This window comes from Pipra filicauda, unplaced genomic scaffold (genome assembly GCF_003945595.2).
Source record: "Pipra filicauda isolate LSUMZ 115617 unplaced genomic scaffold, ASM394559v2 scaffold36_size6622888_pilon, whole genome shotgun sequence".
NCBI lineage: Eukaryota > Metazoa > Chordata > Aves > Passeriformes > Pipridae > Pipra > Pipra filicauda.
In genome coordinates, this window is record NW_024104498.1 from 4,024,440 (window position 1) to 4,043,887 (window position 19,448).

The following is a 19,448-nucleotide window of genomic DNA, read 5'->3' on the forward strand; positions in this document are numbered from 1 at the left end:
TATAGCAATTGATGGAAATGGCTTCAAGAACCTTGTGTTAGCTCCCTTTTTATAATGGATTCTCTCTCACAGATATCCATTTATTAAAGAGACAAAAATATTAATTTTTTGTTAAATGTTCATGTCAAAAATGTCACCTTTGCAGTTTTGCAAATTGCCATTTACGCAAAACCTACTGGCTTCGTATTCTCCTGTCTTAAAAATGGCCTGTTTAAAAATATTGCTTCAACAGGAGCAATTAAGGAGAATAAGAGTAAAAATATTCCAGTGATCTGTGGAAGTTTTTTGCAGGTTTAGTAGTGGTAAAGTTGATAAGTTGAGCAACACAAATACTGGGGGTTTGTTGTGTCACTCCACCCCTGGAGGTACCCTAAAATGCCCCCAGTCCTCCTGCCTGGGGGTTAACTTCTGAGCAAAACATACACGGTTTCTATGCATTTGCAAAGCTGTTTGCTATTACTGGGACCCGTGGTAATTTACTTTGGGCTGGAGACATGTGCAGATGCCCCATTTGGAGCTGATCACTCTGACAGGATGCCATCCCCCAGTTATGCATGGGGGATGCTGGACCAGGCTCCCAGGGAGATGCTGCTGCCCTGGGGAGTTCCCAGCATGGAAAGCAGAGGATAAGGCAGAAGGGATGCAGTTTGCACACACACAGGTTGGAGGTGCTTGACACCAAGGGCCCAGAAACTCTCCTTTTTTTTCCCCCCTGTATTTTCTATGAAAAGAAGTGAGGTCTCCTTTCAAAACAGGAGTGGGAAACTGAAGGAAATAGGTGGCATTGTATAGTGGGACGTGAGGGGAACAGAAGAAAGAGTGTAGGAGGTATGAAGGCAGGTTTTACTGGACAAGATAAAGAGAAGAGGATGGAAGGTAAGTTAGTCCTTTTTTGGTTTCTCCTCTAAATTGTGCATCGTTCCTAATCAGCCCAGCCCTGCTAATAAGCCTAATTAGGCTGTATACTGCAATACTCTTCGGGCAGCAGTGTCCCAGGGTGATTCATTCTCAGGACTGCCAATTTTCGCAAGTTTATCATAAGACTCTCAGGATTTTTTTTTTTTTTTACTCCTTAAAGTTTTGGCCCCTGCAATCAAGTGGTGATACAAGAATCTCAGTTTCCCTTTAAAGAAAATGGAAAATGCACGCTTTGAGCCCTGCGGTCAGGGAGGAAAGCTTGAGTATGTGCTGTGATCCTGGTCTTTAAAGCATGGAGACCAGAGAGCAAAGACAAAGATAACCGCAGGGTAGTGGAGTTGTAGGATAATTCAGATTTAAAGAGACCTGAGGAGGTGGCAGCGCACTTAATTTCTGGTGTATCTCAAATGGCAATTTTCATTAGCATTTTTAGCAATAAAAATAATAGGACACAGCTCACGGTTTTGTGTGAGCTGTGCATTCTATACATCTCCATAAGGTGAAGTATAAACCTCCGCCGAGAGCCCATCTGCCCCTTGCCCCTCCAGCGCTCCTGCAGACGTCCCGCAGCAACAGCTCTGAGCTCGAGCAGGGAGGGATGAAACCAGTTTGCTGGGAAGGAGCCGTAACTGCCTCAACTGGGGACCCAGCATGGGGCTCCCGTCCCAGCTCTGCTCAGGATGTGTGACCTTGGCAAGTTGCGTCTCCCTTTCCCACCACCCTTCTTCCCACCTGGAATACAGGGGTGAAGAAGGCGCTTTCCCTTCTGGAGAATTACTGGAGAATTAGGCCTTATTATGGTAATGCAGAAGCCGAGGAAAGACGGACGAAGCATTACAAAGGATTTTTTTCCCTTTCTCAATTAAATGAATGTTCTCCTAACCCATCGCGCCCAGCCCTCGTGTGTGCTGTTACAGTTGTCTCTAAAAACTCTGTCTGATTTTTCAAGCAATTTCTCACGAAACAGGCACTTTCAGAAAAATCATAAGAAAGCAATCGTTTCAAATTGGTCATTTGGGACTCAAATTACTAATCTAATACATTTTTTATTGAGGGTTCCTGAAAGGTTCCATAAAACACGGTCTTTGAAGCTGCCCAAACTTGCCAGCCTCCCAGTCTGACAAATCGAATCCAACAATCCACTTTGTAGCTCAGGTTTAGGGCTTGTGAAGCCGCCACCAAAATAGCAGCATTTATATTTCTCCATCAATAGTGCCTATCTGGTCAGATTTTTAAATTCCCTGGGGTGTTTTGTTGATTTTCTTTTGCCTGTGCTGGATGTCTGTGTCTGTGTCCAAGCTGTAATGCTGATAGTGGGGATATTTGAGGGGGGTGGTTGACCTGGAATCTGCTTCTGAGCATCATCTCTGGCCCTGCTGGGAGGAGCAAGCAGGAAGACAAAAATTGGGCCAGACAAGGAGAGAACTGGGAGCCAGAGACTGACTTTTTTATTATTTATATTATTTTCATTATTTATAGAATTTTATTGGTTTATATTATTTATAATGTTATTTATGTTTTTCTTGAGGCTGTGCTTAGATGGGGTCCCTATAACAGCAGAGCACTATGCACAGTCCCTGTCCCACTGAGCTTGAAGACTGAACACAGAAAGGAACTAAAATTTTGGACATTCATGGAATTTTGGACATACATGGAATTTTGATCTCATTTCTAGAAATGAGGGCTTAAAGCATGGGGAAATTAATGAGATTAAATAGATGATCTCTGGTCCTGAGCCTCTGTGTCATGTCATGGCCACAAGACCATAGTCCCCTCTTTACAGCCATTTTTTGGGAAATAGGGGTAGTGCTGACCCACTTCCCCATGGCCATTCTTTGTTGCAAAGCATCAGCCTCCATACACACAAAGCACTAATCAAATATATGTTAATTATCATTTTGGCAGATGCTGAGGGGCGTCTGAGTGCCGCCTTGAGGTACAACCAAAAAAACAGCGCCTCTCTGATCAGGTCTAATAAAATCCAAAATAAAACTCTAGGGCTTGACAGCCAGCTCCTTCCTCATGCTGGAGAGGCAGCATCTAGCTAGGAAAATCAAACAGGTCGAGGCCAACACCACCTCAGCCTGCCAAGAGCCCAACCAAAATGGCTTTTCCCCTTGAACGTCTGGTGGCAGTTTTTCTTTTGCAAGAACTGCCAGTTGGGAGCAAGGCAGAAATGTGGTTTGGGGGGGGAGGATTTTCAAGCACTGCAGAAGGGAGAGGGAAGGACTGGGGGAGCCTGAGAGAAAGACACAGAAGACTGCTTGGCTTCAGGCAGAGATGGGGATGGGGAGTTTGGGAAGAGAGGGGTTACCTCTGTCTGCAGCTCAGTGCCCTCAAAAGCACAAGGCTCATGGAGCAGGGATGGGGCTAGTGCAGCACTGATATTCCTGGCTCAGACCCTATGTGTCTACCTATGTTAGTCAGCACAGGGCAAGTCCACCTCCCCCTGAAACCTGCCTGCAGCAGCCTGCCCTGCCTCTGTCTCTGCCTAGTAGGAAAGCCACCAGCACCAGGCACAGAGAGGTGTCAGTCTGCATCTCAGCATGAGGTCCCTGCACAGAGACCCGTGGGGCCCACGGCAGGTCGGAACCATCACTCCTCACGCCACCAGGCTGCAGGTGTAGCTCTGCCAACCCCCTGATCCTTCCCACTGCCCTTCCTTGAACTCTTTCCAGCCGCCCGATGGCTTTGCAGGGTGCGTGTGCTCCGTCTCTCCTTCACTCTGAGGATTCTTGCCTCTGCCCAGCCGGGTCGGTCCCCTGGCCGCCGTGTGCCATGGCCACCTGCCACAGCTCAGCCTCCCCAGGACGGTGTCTGATGAGCTGTTTGCTTTAGCTGGAGGGAAGAGCCAGCCACGGGGCGGGAGCAGCAGGCGGCTGTGACGGCATGTCTCCCGGCCCGCCGCTCGACAGACTTGGATGCAGAGGGGAGCGGAGGTGCCAAGTGCTGCTCTGGCTTTTGTGCTGTCGAAGTCCATGATGTTGCTTTGGATTTACACCCATGGAAGCGGGATGGGAACTTGGCCCAAGGTCTCGGTGCTGTCATAAAGTTGAAGGAGCCTTCGGACCCACCGCCAGGCCTTTAACTGGAGTGGGGGATGCAGTGGAGGAGAGAAGGGGTGAGGCTCAGGGCAAGGGGAAGGTAGCCCTGGTCTTCTTGGTCTCCTGGGAAAAAAGGGATGGTTACAGCAGCTGCCCATCATGGGAGAGAACAGCAAGAGTCTGGGCTCAGGACTCAGAAAGAGCAAGAAACCAGGACTTTCAATCCATTTCCCATGCTCCTCCACATCCCCTCAACATAAAAAAGGTGCATTTCCTTGTGCATCAGCCGAGGCACCCCAGGGCATGGGGATGAGGGTGTTCCTGTGCCCAGAAGCTGTGCCTTTGAAGGTCAGGAGTTCCTGTGAAACGCCAGATCCAGCAGCAGACTAAGAGACCCAAGCATCAGGATGCATCCACGCCTTGTGCTGAGCATCTCTCTCCTGGGAGGGAAGGCTCTCAGGGCAGATTTCACCTTGTGCTAAGGGGTCAGTGAAATACTCCCGTGCCACTTAAATCCCACTTAAGTACTCTGCACTGGGGTGAAATTAACTCTCTCCACAGAATAAGCCATCAAGCAAAACTGATCTGAAAATCTACGCTGGGCCACAACTGAGCCGCATTTCTATTAGCAAGTAAAAAAATATTTCCCATCCTTAGAGTTAAATGAGCCAATAGTTCAATCATGGAGCGAAAAGCAGCAATAGAGACAGGGATGCTGAGTGCCTCAGGTATTGGGAATCTATGCAAGGAATCACAATAAGCAGGACTCGCCTGTGTTCTCTGTGTTTAGTACCAGTGTTATTCAGCAACCTATTTGCAAATGCCGTCTTCCAAAGTCCTTTTTTTCCCCCTTGTTAAAGTTGCAGTGATAATAGGGCGATTACAGTGTAATAAGCTAAACGCAATCCATTAGTGGCATCACAGCAATTTTTAGATCTTAAAAAAAAAAAAAAAAAAATCAAAGCTGTTTAAGTTTTCTTATTATGCACATTAAAGGCAGGCAGCGGGGTCTGATCAAAGACACCACCACCCCTGTGCTCCCCCCACCCACCTCCTGTCCCTGCGTCTTGTCCCCCTCTGTTCATTAGTGGTCACAGCTGTGCAGTCAGCCAATTACTTGAGAATAATAAGTACATTTTGCAGTAAATTAAATATTAATTAGTCCTTGGCAGGTTGTTTTGGGTTTTTTTTTCCTTGTTTCCCTCCCTCCACCTGAAAACAGTGGAAGGGATGTGACACTGTTATTGCCTGTGTCGGCATGTGGATGGGGGGGGGAGGGTCTCCTCCACCCCTGTGCTCCATCTCCTCCAAGCTGGCTTGCAGCAAGATCTTTCCTGCTCTCCCTAGAGGGTTCACTGCTGCTGGGCCAGGATTTGTAAACCCATCCCCAGTTTTGACGATACCTTCTTCCAACTCAGGCACATCCCATCTCTGCCTGAGTTCCCATCCTGAATGCTCCACTTGGGCTCCTGGGGCAGGGCATCATCCCAAATTGCTTGTGGTGTGCATGTGAGAGTGGTCTGGAGGGAGCAAATAAATCTGTGTGAGGTTTGTCTGGCCATGGAAGGGTCTGCTCCATGGGGTGTGAGGGCAGCTTGGCTGATGCAACCCTCTCCCCAGCAGTGCTAGTGTGAGAGATGCTGCCTGGTCCCCTGGACATGTGTGTGAGGCCTCATCCTGCCCTGACCCTGCACAGCAAGATCCCAACCCAAACCATGTGTGTTGTGCCAGGAGATGAGGAAGAAGAGTAGTCCCTGGCCAGGGGATCAAAGGGTCTACCAGGGACTCTGGGGACAGAGTGACCTGGTCTGGTTTTGTCTGTTCCCATGGAAGTCAGACTGCCTTGAACAAGTGGAGACTCTGGGGAAAAAGCCCTGCAGACTATGGTCAGGTGAAGCCCAGACCAGATCCCAAGTGTGGATCTGCTGGGAAGAACAGTTCCTTAAGGTGAGCCAGATGGGCTAGTTTTGATGTCAACATATTCGCTTGTATTAAGTTTAAAGAACAAATACAGTGGAAAGAAAAAGTGGATGAAAAGAGCAGCTAAGCTTTACATAGGAGGGTTGAGAGCCTGATGTGGAGGGAAGACCTGTCCTTGCTCTAGAGCTCTCCAGGAGCACTGCAGAGGCTGGCACAGGAATCCCTAGGAGCCCTCAGCAGTCAGGACAGGAGGGGCAGATGCTCTGGTTGCTCACCCATTCCCTGCTGGCTTACTCCAGTTGGAGCTGTTGTCCCTGTCACCTGGGCTGTGCCTTCCTAAAGTGCAGCATTACCTTTGCTCCCTACAGCCAGACAGGAGCCTGGAAACAAGGAGATGGGGTCTTAGCATCCCACTCACCACCCATCCTTCCTCCCTGCCACCAATTTCAGTATGAGCAGAGGAGAGAGCATTCTGTGCTCCCTCTCCTTGCAAACCCCTTACCAAGAGTTTTTGGGGCAGGAATGAGCTACATTAGCAAAGCCAGAGTAGTCTGCCTGTTGGCAGATCCCAAGGTAAAAGGGTCCACTTGTTCAGCTCTTGGATTTACACTTTACTAACAGCTCTGCAGGCTGCCTTGTGATGCACCGTGCACCACTTTGCCCCTCAGTGCTCTTGAGTGCAATTAAGTTGTGGAGTTTTTTTAAATGTAGCTTGACAATATGCAGGTTAGGTTTGTATTTTATTTACAGCTTTTACTTGGGGACCAATAAAACCCCAGCTGGCTAATGTGAGATCTAAAACTTGCGTCTCACTCTTTGCCTTGGATATCTTTTCTATGGTAAACTATTTATTTGCGTTTCATCTTGTACAAGCTCCTCTTTCCATGCTGAGAAGCCAAGAGCTCCAGGGGCTCTTTGAAGACTATTTGCTATAGGATAGCAACTGGAATTCTCTTTAAACATCCGTGCCTGCTTTGCCCTACAACTGGCCTCTTGGTGTCAACACGCAGTTTTGTGCGAGTTTCCTGTGCAAAGCTAACATTTGCACGCTCCCCTGGCAATTGTGCTTCCAGATCCCTCTTGTTCAAGCATATCCCATCATTTATTCCTGCAAGAATGAGCAGCAGTTACTCCACGTGCCAAATCAGAGGCGGCATCAAGGCCTCTTTAAATAGCCAGATTTAACTGGTTTAAGAATGACCGCTGTGCTGCTCGGGTGGGACAAACGTGCCGTGTCACCCACGTGACTGGTCAGAACGGTCCACGTTTGGATTGCAAGTATGTGGTCCCCCCTGTTTCTGAGCCTTCAGGTTCTCATCGTGCAATTGAAGTGCAACAAAATCTTCTTGCAAATGGTTATTCGACAGCAGGATGAGGCGCACCCATGCAAAATCCCGGCGCATTTCAACGTCGGGCAAACAGACATCTCCACCTACGAGCATCCCCCGGACACTGACCCTGGCACGGCAGCAGAACGCATGTGAAGGGTGAGGTGGTATCAGGCTAGTGACACAAATCATGCTAAAAATGCCAAATAGCTGCGTTTACATACATTCGCAACCCAAGGGTCGTGCTCTTGCCACAGAAAGGGAGATGAACCCTGGTGAGATGGGAGCGAAGCTCCTGAGGATGCCTCTGGGAGGGAAAGATCAAGAACCGTTGCTCATAATGGCATCAGCTGCTAAAACAGTCAAAATAATAAGGGGGTGTGGAGGATGCTGAGGGGATAGATGCAGCCGTGTGATGAGTGCCCGTTGTGTGCCGGTGCATCTGCCCAGTGACATCCCAGTGTGTCCATTCTCGCTGGGTTGTTGCAGTGTTGCCTTCAGTGCACGTATCCCAACATCCAGCCCCCTTTTTAAATTCCATCAGTGGTTTCTGTTACGTGGATGGAAAAGGCTGGGACAAGCCTTAGGAAGGCACAGAGCGGAAAATATTTTTTTTCTCTCCGACATTATTTTTTCACTCCTTCTGTTTCCCTTTTTGCCATCTCATGGCTCTCTAAATTCACAGGAGCTTTTCCTCAAGGTGAAATGAAGGCTCTGGGCTGCATTTGGTGGTGCCGACAACGGGGGATGAGGGTCAGGGAGGGTTAAGCAGGGAGGGGGCAGTGCAACAAGGCAGCCTGATCTAGTGATTAAACAAAGGGATTCAGCCAACATGTGTAAAATTAAGTGATCAAGAGTTGATTACAGAGTGCATTGATTGTGTACTGATGGATTAAACAGAGTCGTGCTCGGGATGCGATTTTCCGAGCTGGGCACGGAAAGCGCAGGCAATCGACGTGTTGGCCAGAAGGACCCGCTTCTCCCAATCCCTGGCTTTTATACATTCTCCAGATAAATCTGCAGAGAGGCCCGTGGAATTATAATCGATTATCCATTTCTCAAAGTCACTTAAGGGCCCTGAGCTACAAGCTAAAGTGCCGGTGCTGCGAAGAGGCATTGGGTATGCGCCGGCATGTGCAGGTGCTGGCGCGAGGGGAAAATGTGGCAATGACCCTGTGTGCTGCAAGCTGATGAATCTATTTTCTTGTAGGAAATAGTTTTGACAGTTCAATATCTGTGTTTTCGATATGTGCCCCACACACCCCCGAGGGAGGAGAGGAGAGGAGCTGGAAAGTGGGAGGGAGAGAGTGGGTGGGAGGCAAGGAAAGACTCTACCCCATCACCCCTTCAAATTATAGGCGTATCAGTATATCACCAACTTAACAGGCTGCCCTCCAAGTCAAGGGCATGGGAGTAGCATGGCTGCCTGCAGGCATTTTCTGCAGGGCCAGGATGGGGCTGGAGCCCCTCTTGGGGCACCTCGCTGGGCTGGGGGAGACCGATAGCACACCCCTGGCCCACTGGCAGTGTGGTAGTCCCTAAGCTCTTGTTTCGCTGCCAGTGGGGAAGGCAGAGACCCATTTCCAGGCTCGTCCTTTCTCAGGATGAGGCCAGATCCTTCGCCAAGGACCCAGAGGAGCAGGAGGATGGGGCTGAGAGAGCTGGGTAGCTGCTGCCCGGTGCAGGATTGTCCTGCAGGTTTGGCAGGGACCTGGGATGTGCAGTGGTGGAATGGGGCTGGGAGGGAAAAACCCCTCCAGCTCTCTCCCAGTCCCTGTGCAGGACTGTTGCTCCTAGTCTCAACTGCATCCCTGTTTCTGGTCCAGATGAAGCAATCAAGGCATGATGCAGGCCCCAGAAGTGCCCAGGACCTCAGACTCCAACTCTTGTACAGGCTTCCAGCCAGATACAGGGATGTTTCTGTGAAACTCCTGCCTTCTCTATTTCCCACTGTCATCATTTTTTGGCAGTTAAAGAACGTATTTTGCTCCAGGTCTTTCCATCCCAAGAGTTGATGCAGAGCATGGATAGTCAAAGCACACTTTGGCAATGCAGCTACACAGCTCCTTCTCTCTGCCCTCTCCCACTGGGCCAGCGGGAACCCCAGGTTGGGTGACTGGCTCAATCAGTGGCAAAAAGGGGCCCTTTTAACAGCAAACAGGGCCTGAGGCCAGGCATGCTGGTGAATGTTGCCCAGCTGCCAGCCCTGGGTGCTCAGCCTCAGGCATTCTGGGTGGCCGAGGAGGAGGACGGGGGCTGGTGAGGAGGCAGAGTCATTCCTCACGCTCTGTCAAGCCATGATGCACACATGGCACAGGAATTGAGAGAACCCTGGGGTCTTGTGCCTGGCTTCCTGTGTGCTGGAAAGCGTGCTGGGTCCCAGCACCTCATTTCACAAATCCCACTGAGGAAGGGCTGACCCCTGCAATGGAGGGCAGATCAAGGGCATGGGGGAAGGAGGTGCATCATGCTCCAGGAGATCCCCCAGGGTAGGACAGAGCTGTAGGATTCCATCAGGAGTGTTTCTGCTGTGCCATATTCACTGAAGCCAGGGACACACTGATGCTGTGGAGACCCAACTGCTCCCCAGGACTTGTTTTCTGGAGATGAGGTAGTGGGTTGGAGGAGGCTCCAGTTTCACTGCCAGGGTAGAGTATGGATGGCAGCAGGAAGATCCAGTTCTGTTGTCCAGAGGTTTCCCAAACACATACTAGCACCCATTAGAGAACCTGGAGCAGAGAAGGGGGATCCCTCTCTGTCCCTGGTCCCTGATGACCCTATTTGGTTGATCTCCAGCCCAGTGAGGGTTGCAGCTGGGCCCCAGAGTGCTTCCTTGGGGGAAGCCTGCATGGGCAGCCTGCTCCACTGGGAGCCATGAGGGAGGAGGGTGGGGATGGAGTCAGTGCAGCCCCTTCCTTGGCTTTCTCTTGATGTTTCTCTACTCTGCTCTTGTGAAGCCCGAGAAAGTGTTTCTACTCTGCCCTGCGGAACCACGTTGAGCAGCACCATGGGGAGACAGGATCGCAGCCCGTCCCAGCCCTCCTCTTTCCCTCTCCCTTCCAGGTCCCTGTCATGCTCTCCCTTTCCAGCTCTCCCAGCGGCCTGCATCCCTCTCATCGAGGATTCATTGTCTTGTCAGCCTCTAGTTAGCCGCCATGCGTGTGAATCATAAATTACCCCGCCCGGGCCTCTGCTATGCTTCAGCACAGACAAAAAAATTGCACTCCATCACTGTGTCTCCCGGCTTTTAGTGGTATTGATCAATGCTGCTCCCTTCCCGCCCCCCCCCTTTTCATTTTAACCGAGCCGGTTAAGTGCAGTATCTTATTTTGTGCTGGGACAAATGAAAAGAATATTAGCAAGGGCTGAAATATATCTCTTTTTTATCTCTCTGCTACTTTTTTATTGAATCTTTCTGAGTAGGTGGCTTTCCGCAGGATGACAGCCTCATGACAGGCTCCTCATTAGAGCCGAGACAGTAATTGTGATGCATTTCCCTGCGCGGCCTTTTCACTCTCCCCCCCCCCCTGCCTTTCCTCCTCTCTCCCTTTCCCCTGATTTGTAAAGTGATTGGATGTACAGACTCACTCAGTTTCTTAAATTATTGCCCAGCTCAATCCATCTTCCACTGCCCCGCACCGGGCAGCCGTGATCTCCGCATATGGAGAGCCAGGGCCAGATCATGGGCAGTGGGGTCAGGTGCTCCAGGGGGTTCCTCTCCTCGCTGCCAGGCTGCAACTCACCATGTGAGATGTGGTGCTGGACCCAATGGGGTGTGCAACAGCCCCTGAAGATCTTAGAGTGATGTTTAAACATGCGTTTTTACTGAGTGACCCTTGGGATCAACCGCAGCTGGGATTAGCTGCATGGGAGCAGCACTGCACCGGTTTACACCAGTCCTCTCCAGTATCCAGCTCGTCTGGACAGGCAGCTACAAGAGCAACTCTTTCCTTCAGAAGGAAATCAGTACTTTAGCAAGCTTTTCTGCCTCAGATCCCTCTGTAGCTTTTACCCTCGGGAGAAGCAGGTGTATTTTCTAAGCTGCTTGGCAGCCTGGGCACCTTAGCAGGCAGCAGTGCAGGGGATCAGACCCTTGGTGGGGATGCAGCAGGTTTGAGAACAGCTCTTCTCTGTGACCCAATTTGTTCATGGGGTTGCAGAGGTCCCTCTGTCTGTCTGTGTCTCTCTGTGTTTTATACACAAAACCAGCTGTCACTCATGCCTATGCCTCTTTTTGCAGCAGTGGCCCCATGGTGTGCCCAGCACAATCCAAGTCCAGCTTCTGCTGGTGCCCTGTGGCAGCTTTGCACTGTCATGCAGGAGTGGAGAAGCAATTCCTCGAAAGCCCTTTTTTTACCTGAAAAAGCCATTTTTCCAGACCTCTGCCACCTTCCTGCCTGCACAGTCTTCCAAAAGGCACATGCTCCAGGGAAGGTCTGCTCGATGCAGGGTGATTCCTTGGCAGTCTGGATGCGCTAGCTGCACTGTGGGCTGTTTGCAGAGTTAAGTCGTGCTGTGGATGCATTTATGGCCAGACACTGAACCAGCCACAGCACCCAAACCTGGAGTCACCTCACTGCCCATCACTGTCCCTGGCACCTGGATCTCCACTGCCCCATGCAGAGCAACTGCAGGAGGGGTCAGATCCAGGGTGCCTGGTCCTGGGCAGCAGGTTGAGGTCTGCATCCTACACAGCTGAGGTGTGCATCGCACAGCCAGGCAGGAGCCAAAGGGATGGGAAGGGCCTGCTAGAAGGAGTGGGAGGTGCCCTGACCTCAAGTGCAGGTTTTGGAGGGCCATATACCTTTTGGTACCAACCAGCAGGATGCAAGGCAGCGCCCAGCAGACAGGATGTAGCCCCATGGGAATGGCACTGGCACCACACCAGTAAATAACAGGGAGATGGGAGAGCAATGAGCAGCATTATTCCTGCTCCCTTACTTGATTACCAAACACTTTTTGCCTCTGCTGTTATTCTGGGGTGCTCTGCACTGACACATGAACCTTGTCTGCCTTCCTTGTCCCACTGTTGTCATCCCCCCTTGACTGCCACTTACTGCCAGGGCTCTGCGAGCCTCATCAGTTGTGGCGCAGGCTCGCCAGGAGAAGAGCGAGTGTTTTGCTATTTCCAAGCTAATGTGGGGCTTTCTTTGAATTATTGTTTTTTGAGCTGGAAGGAAAGGAGGCTTGTCACACGAGATATCTGCTATCAGTACACAAATAACAGCAAGCCCATCATCGAATGGAGAATAATCGCCGCGGAAACCGAGTTGCAGGGCAGCCGGGAGGGATTATTACAGGCGCTGGCAGTGGCGATGCTGTCAAGGAGCCTGTGTCAGCACTTCCATTACCACCCACCTGGTTTCAGTGCGGCCCCCGAAGCAGCGCGCGGGGCCCCAGCGTGGGGTCATTTCTATTCAGAAGAGTTTCAGATCAACTGGCTTTGATTGGGTTTAAATGATGGAGTGTTTAAGAGGGAGAGAGAGGAAATACGAGGATGAGATGAAGGGAGGCATCTCAGAGGAGGGGGGGGTTGGTACTCAGAGAAGTGGAAAATAGTTTGAGATAGGAGAAATCAGGAGTTGGGAGGGAACAGCTGGTCCTCATGGAAGCAAGTTTCAGATGGCCCCAGGGAAGGACAGCACAGGGAGAAGCGGGTGGCACCCCCTGTGCCACCCGTTGCAGCAGTTCCTTGGGAGGCACCTGACTCTGCATTAAGCCATCAGTGCAGATGAACAATTGAGTTACAGACAATTTATTTCGTTCGTTTGGCAATGTGCTGAGCTCCTGGGCAGAGAGAGCCCTCATGCCTTGTAAACTTTGCTCATTGAGTGATTTGGGAGCATCATTTCCTCTGTGCTGCCTAGTGGTGAGGGGCTGTATGCATCCCATGCTGTCATGGCTGTTGGTGGGCTGGGTTCCCTTTTTTTCTCACTTAAATGCTCTCCGAAACGGCAGTTCGCATTCTGCTTGTGAGGGAAAGCTCTCCCTTCAAAGTGACCCACTCCCACCCTGCATAAGCCTTACAAAGCTGTCAGGGCACAGGCGTAGGGCAGGAGCAGGGATGACTTCACGGCTCCATGCCTATTCAGTGTCACGCTTGTGTCCCCATTACCTGAGCTGCACTCCCAGCCTGAAACCCAGGTCCCATTACCGGCTGCTTTGTGGTGAATCAGGCCTTTCTCAGAGGACTCATGGGAATTATGTCGGATCTGTATCAGTGTAACTGAGTGTGCAGGATCCAGCCCTCCATCCCCAGTGGGATCAGGAGGGTTCATTTCAGTCCCCACCTGGGCTGGGATCCATTTGCAGATGCCCTCCGAAGGTGCCTGTGGATAAATTCCTCCACACAGGGGTGCGTCTGCACGCTGAGACCTCTGCTTTCAGAGCAGGAAATATTCGGTTTCAACACTTGGAGTTAAACATTTCCGCGGAGCCCAGGAGACCGTGCAAACAGCGGGAGCACCGAGGCTCTGCCTTTTCATCTCTCTGGCGCTGGCAAGCAGGGGGTCGGCAGCAGGGGAAGCACGGCAGAGCCGAGGAGGGTAAACACTGGAGCTGAGCCTACCGAGTAACCAGAGAGGGAAGGGGAGAGAGAGGGGCAAAGAAAACAAAAACACAGCTGCCAAAAAACAAAAGCCTGAAAAGAGCCATTCAGTGTCTCCCAGGAGCGGGTTTGGCACAGGGCAGGGAAGGACAAGCAGGGAGTAGGCGCAGGTCCATCCCACTCAGGGATGTGCACCCTTTGTTTGGCCCTGTGCAAATCAATGCCCTCTGCTCCATCCAGCGGGGTAATACCTACACCCCAGCACAGTCCAGCCACACACACGGTGCGGCATCCTTTGTGTTTTTCATGGATATCAGGATGTCCCTGCTCCCAAAGGGAGAGGCAGGATATATGCATCCCCCTCCACCTTGGCATTCACAAACTTAACCTGAGGACTTGCCAAGCCCATCCTCTCCCTCTCCCCACAACCCAGCATCCCACGCCGTGGAGCTGGGGTACCACTGCCCGGCGTGAGGCACCACAGCGTGGGTGTGTGCGAGGCTCTGGGGCGCGCCACGGATGTGGATGCTGCTGATCTGGGGAGACGCATCCCAACAGCAGCCTCTGTGGCACTGCAGGCAGGCAGTGGGTTCCACAGACCTGGGGAGGCTTGCGTAGGTGTCCTGCTGGCACGGGAGATGGTCCCTGCCTTCTGCCTGTCACTCGCACTTAGACCTGCTCCTGCGAAAGCGCGGTTGTCAGCCCCTTGGGCCAGGAGCCGGGGCTCTTTCTGTCTCCTGCTTCGCAATCTGTACGTCAGGGACTTGGCTGCATGTCCGGGTTCCTGTTCTCCTGCCCCTCTGGAAGCCCTCATTTCAGTGCAAGCACCATCCTCCTGCACTCACCAGAGCAGGGGGATCTTCCCTGCCTATCATGAGGATGAGGGGTGACAGCTGTCACATCCTTCCTTGGCATGAATTCGTCACTGTATCATTGGTGTAGCTGGTGGAAAAGGCCATTGCTGCTCATTTCTCCTGCTGGCCTGGGCTGGGGTTGGGACCAGCCATGGAAGGCAGCAAGGCTCCTTCCCATGGCCTGAGATCCTTCCTGGTTGCTCCAGGCGTAGAAATCCAAAGTCACCCCTGCTTAGGAACATGCACCCCATGGAATAGTACTGGAGTTAAAGCAGGGAGCAAGGACTTGGGTGTGCAGGAGGTTAAAAAGGCCACCAGTCTGGTGTACAGAGCTGGTCCCCAGGAGGGACCCCAACTATGCTTCCTGAGGCTGCCAATCCCAGGTCCAGGACACTCCATCACCTCCCCCAGCAAATGAACACCTCTGGGCTCTCTGGAGAACAGAGACACAGGGATGTTCAACCTCTGTTTCACCCTCCTTTGCTGCTGAAAGCATCCCTGCTGAAGCTGTGGATGGCAGGCGAGGGGGGCTCACAGCCCCCACAGTGGTGGCCTGGGCTGGGGGCGGGGATGCAGCACGGTAGGGCGGAGGGCAGCCTGTTTACCCGTCCATCTGTACACCCCACAGCAGGAATCCAGCAGGATTTCCCGTCCACTCAAAGGCTGCCTGTTTATTTTGGGAGGGAGACTCAGACAGCTCCATTGTTTTGCTGTGAAGTTGGGGTTATAAATAGCAGGTGGTCGGGGACGCTCCTGGGCTATTTTGGGCCCCCACTAGACAAAAGTGGAAAAGCTCCAAGAGGAAGGTGGAATTACTGAAATGCCGACCTTTCCGGCAAGGGTCAGCAGGAGCTGGGTGTCTGGTTTTGGGTTGGGTTCTTGACATTATTTAAACATGAGGGAAGGAGGAGAGAGGAACGTGTTCCCAGTTGCATGGACTTCGTGCTATGTCCTCCTCAGCACCAAGAAGGGTGGTGGGGATGAGGGCTGAGGCACCTGAATTCTGCATCAGAGCCTCTGGGTTTAGCCCAGGTCTGGAGGAGAGACCACAGCGGGGTTTTCCACCTGGCTCTGCAAGTGGGAGAGTTCCCAGTGGATAGGGAAGCTGGGAAGGTAGGGAATGCACCAAAGCACTGGCCTGCCCCAACTTGCCCCTCATGCCTCAGTTTCTCCCATCTCCTATAGGGATGCTGAAGGAAAGGGCAGGTAATGTCCCAGAGACAGCCCTGCTTCCACCAGGCACATACACCGTGTCCTGCTGGAAGGCAAAGATAAGCCAAGGTGACTCTCAAACTTATTTCAGACCCTTTCTCTCGTTAAACACCTGCGCCAGGAAGGTTTTACAGGGAGGAGCAGGGACCCAGTAAAGCCACTCACACCAATGTTTTATCCTTTGAGAAGGTCTGTTCCTTTAATGGGGATTCATTTAACTGGGCTCCGCCATCGTTAGGAGCCATAAAATGGCACCTTTTGGCTCCTGATTGGAAGGCCACGTTTCACGCAGCCCCCTCGTATCCAGCAACGGCTGCTTTATTGTGCATTGCTGCCTCTCACTCGGATTTAACCAATTTGATCCATGTCTAATACATAAATAAATAATCCAGCAGGAGGGTTCACGTTGGATGACAACAGGCGGCTATAAAACACGTTTCTCCCTGCCAGAGCCATCTGAGCCAGGCTCCGCACGCCCTCTCATGAGCAGAGCTGCTAGTACAGCTGGGAGAGGGGGCCTGGGGACCCACAGGCTTCTCTCTTTTATTGAAACTTCATTGTTTGCTTTAGAGTTTTATTTTATGTTAAATAGATGCTGTATATTCCTTACACAGGGGGCAATAAAGTTTCTGAGCTGGAATAAATTGGCTTCGGAGCAGGGAGAGAACCAGGGAGATATGGCTGGGCAGGGGAGTGGTGGGGAGGATTTGGCGTAAGGAGGGTGTGAGGAAGCACCTTGCTTCCCAAGCTGCCACAGGGACTCAGCCCAGCTAGGGATTGGGGTATACAGGCACCCCTAAATCTCACTGAGGGATGATACAGCCCCAGGGGGGTGAGGGCTCTGGCAGCTCTGGGTTACAGAGCTGCTGGTGGTGTGGGGAGGACAAGGAGCCCCAGCCCAACCCCGGGACAGGGTGAGAAATCCTGGATAATGAGCATCCAGACCTACTCCCTGCCATGTGCAGCCTAGTGCCATGGGTTCTCCTCTGCCCCCCAACATTGTGTGCCTATGGAGAGTTGCTCTTCACTTCAGGGGAAAGCTCATCCTGACCCACCCAACTTCAGGAATGCCAAGGAGGATGAAGACAGCTCTTCATAATTAACTGTTATTAGCTAATAGGAACAATGAGCAGTGCTGTGTCATCCGTCTTCCCCAAGTCACACCACCTGCACCACAAACAGGGGAAGCTGGGGTTGCATGGGGTCACTCCTGAAATGTGGCTGTTGCTGCTCTCCTTGTAAGACTGGAGGGCCCACAGCCAGGGCTAGGATGCTCTCTTGCCAGTTGCTGTCCCACTGCAGAAGAGAGCCAGTCTCTGCCCCAGGGAGTGTGAGATGGGGAGAGAAATGGGGCTATACCATGAGAAAATCTCCTGGTTTCAGTCCTGTGCTAGGACGGGGACCAGGGCAGAGCAAAGGCAATGCTGATGGCAGCCAATCTGAGCTAAAGCTTTGTCCCTTCTTCTCCTCCCTACAGGCAAAAAGAAAGCAACTTTGTTTGACAGCCAGGCTCCAATCTGCCCCATCTGCCAGGTCCTCCTTCGCCCCGGGGAGCTGCAGGAGCACATGGAACAGGAGCTGGAGAAGCTCACCCAGCTGAACATCAGGTAAGCAGCTCCTTGGGAACCACCAGCATCCCTGGGGAGCCAGCTGGGGCACCTGCAGGTGGCAGAGGAGATGGTGGTACCCACAGCTACCAGTTCCAGAGATCTAGTGCTAGACAGCAAGGCAAAAACATTTTCCTGGAGTTCACTGCAATGGTATAGTCAGGCAGAAATGCCTCCCGGGGGGCACAGGCATCCCTTTCCCTGGGGACGTGTGTTTGGTGAGCAGCTCTCACGTTGCTGACATCCCATGAAAGAGCAGCCCTGCAGCATTGGTGCACACTGCTCCCCAGCTACCTTCAGCTCTCTTCTGCTTTCCCCAGCACAGAAAAGTCCTCTAATAAAAAAAAAAAAAAATAATTGCATTTTAACTGCTGGCAGTTATTTAGGAAATGGCTGCAGCCAAGGGTTGGCATATCCCTGCCCCTGCCTTAATAAAACTCGGCAGCCTTGGAAAAGAGCGTGTTTATTTCAATTATTAATGAATTCTCCGGTCATTAAAAGGTGAGGAAAGGAATCAAGCTGCTGACTAGAAGCAAAGTTACGTCACCAGGTGGTAGGAGAGGAGGGAGAGCATATGTGTCAGTGTGTGTGTGTACACCAGGGCGATGGGGTGCACGTGGCTGTGCACAGTGCAGAGGATGCAGAATCCATCCCATCTCTGCCTTGGATCTTTGATTCAGCAATAGCCATTGCACATGGAGGGACAAGGAGGGAGCTTTAAGTTAGAGGGAGACCTCCCCGAATGGATGTGGGTTGAGATATCCCAAATTCGACACCCGCAGCCTCAAGCTGAGACCCGTGTCCCCCACGCATTGCACAGGAAGATAGAGAAGGGGGGGAGCAGGGAACAGGCAGCCCATTTATCCCCCGCGACACCCAGTCCCCTTGCAAGCGTAATTTATGGTGTAATTTGGGCCGCATCCAACTTAATAAAGGGCCACTGCAAATTAGTGAACAGGTTTAAATGAACAGAAGCAATTAGTGCTCAGAGGAGCCCATCAAAGAAGTTGGGCCAATATCAGAGTGAAACTGAAACCGCAAGCCAGGAGCAGAGGCTGGCTGGCGCGAAGCGGTGATGGGAAGGTGGCGTTTAATGGGAAAGGAAAGGAAACCCTAAATCATAAAGCATGACAAGGGCCATTGTGGGCCAGCTGACAAATGAAAAAGAATGGCATTATTCCTTTAAATAACAGCAGCAGTTAGAGAGGAGACAGCTCTCCCTGGCTTGCCCTCGCTTCCCTGGCCTGCTCCACTCGGCCACGCAGGCGGCGAAGAAGAATCAGAGGTCTTTATTAATTATTAAATAACGACTCCCTCCGTAGCATGATAGATAACGTTCAATCTAGGCGATGGATTCAGGCAATGGAGGCTAATCTGTAATACAGCAGCTCTGCACAGGGATGGGCTCTCCCAGTCCTGGAGGGGAGCGATGCAAGGGCCAGCAGCAGCAGCAGCAGGGTGGGAGGGCAGCAGTAGCGGGCAGGAACAGCAGGCAGCAGAGTGTGAGAGGGTTGAAGTCCCATGCACTGCCCAGCTCCAGCGGGGCAGCTCAGTGTAGCGGGTTGCCCTGTTTCCCACTCCCCCACCTTTCCCGCCTGGAGAAGCCAGGAGCAAGAACACATCAACAAGAGAAGAGAGAAACTAATAATGATCTCAAATAACCCAATAAACATAAAAATAAAATGTAGGCCTATAAACGTGACGGGCACCGGCAGCCCTGGCCGCTCCCTGCCAATACCGACTTGTTACCGAAATGGCCGAGCAGCTGTTACTTATCAGTCTGATGGGGAGAAGCGAACCAGGGGGCTGCTTTCCAAGGGCTTTTTTTTTTTTTTTTTTTTTTTTTAATTTAAAGAGGATGCAGCCAATCGTGGCTTGTGATGTTAAGGTTTTAATAAACCTTAATGATTTGCAACAAAATCATACATTTACCGTTCTCGGGGTTAGGAAGGCAGATCCCCTCCTGCCTGCTGAGCCTGCAGCGCTGGAGACTTGGCGGGCGCTGCATCAGCTCCTGC

At 51.7% G+C, this 19,448-nt stretch overlaps 1 protein-coding gene across 4 annotated transcripts in view; it reads left to right on the forward strand.

Moving 5' to 3' along the window:
• The window catches only part of RNF220 (ring finger protein 220), a 219,804-nt gene that overhangs the window by 116,998 nt on the left and 83,358 nt on the right, over positions 1-19,448 (forward strand). For all 4 annotated transcript variants that reach the window (XM_027747215.2, XM_039384721.1, XM_027747216.2 and 1 more), the window contains exon 3: positions 17,301-17,430. In XM_027747215.2, the coding sequence (XP_027603016.1) occupies positions 17,301-17,430 (130 nt within the window). The remainder of the gene's footprint in view (positions 1-17,300; positions 17,431-19,448) is intronic.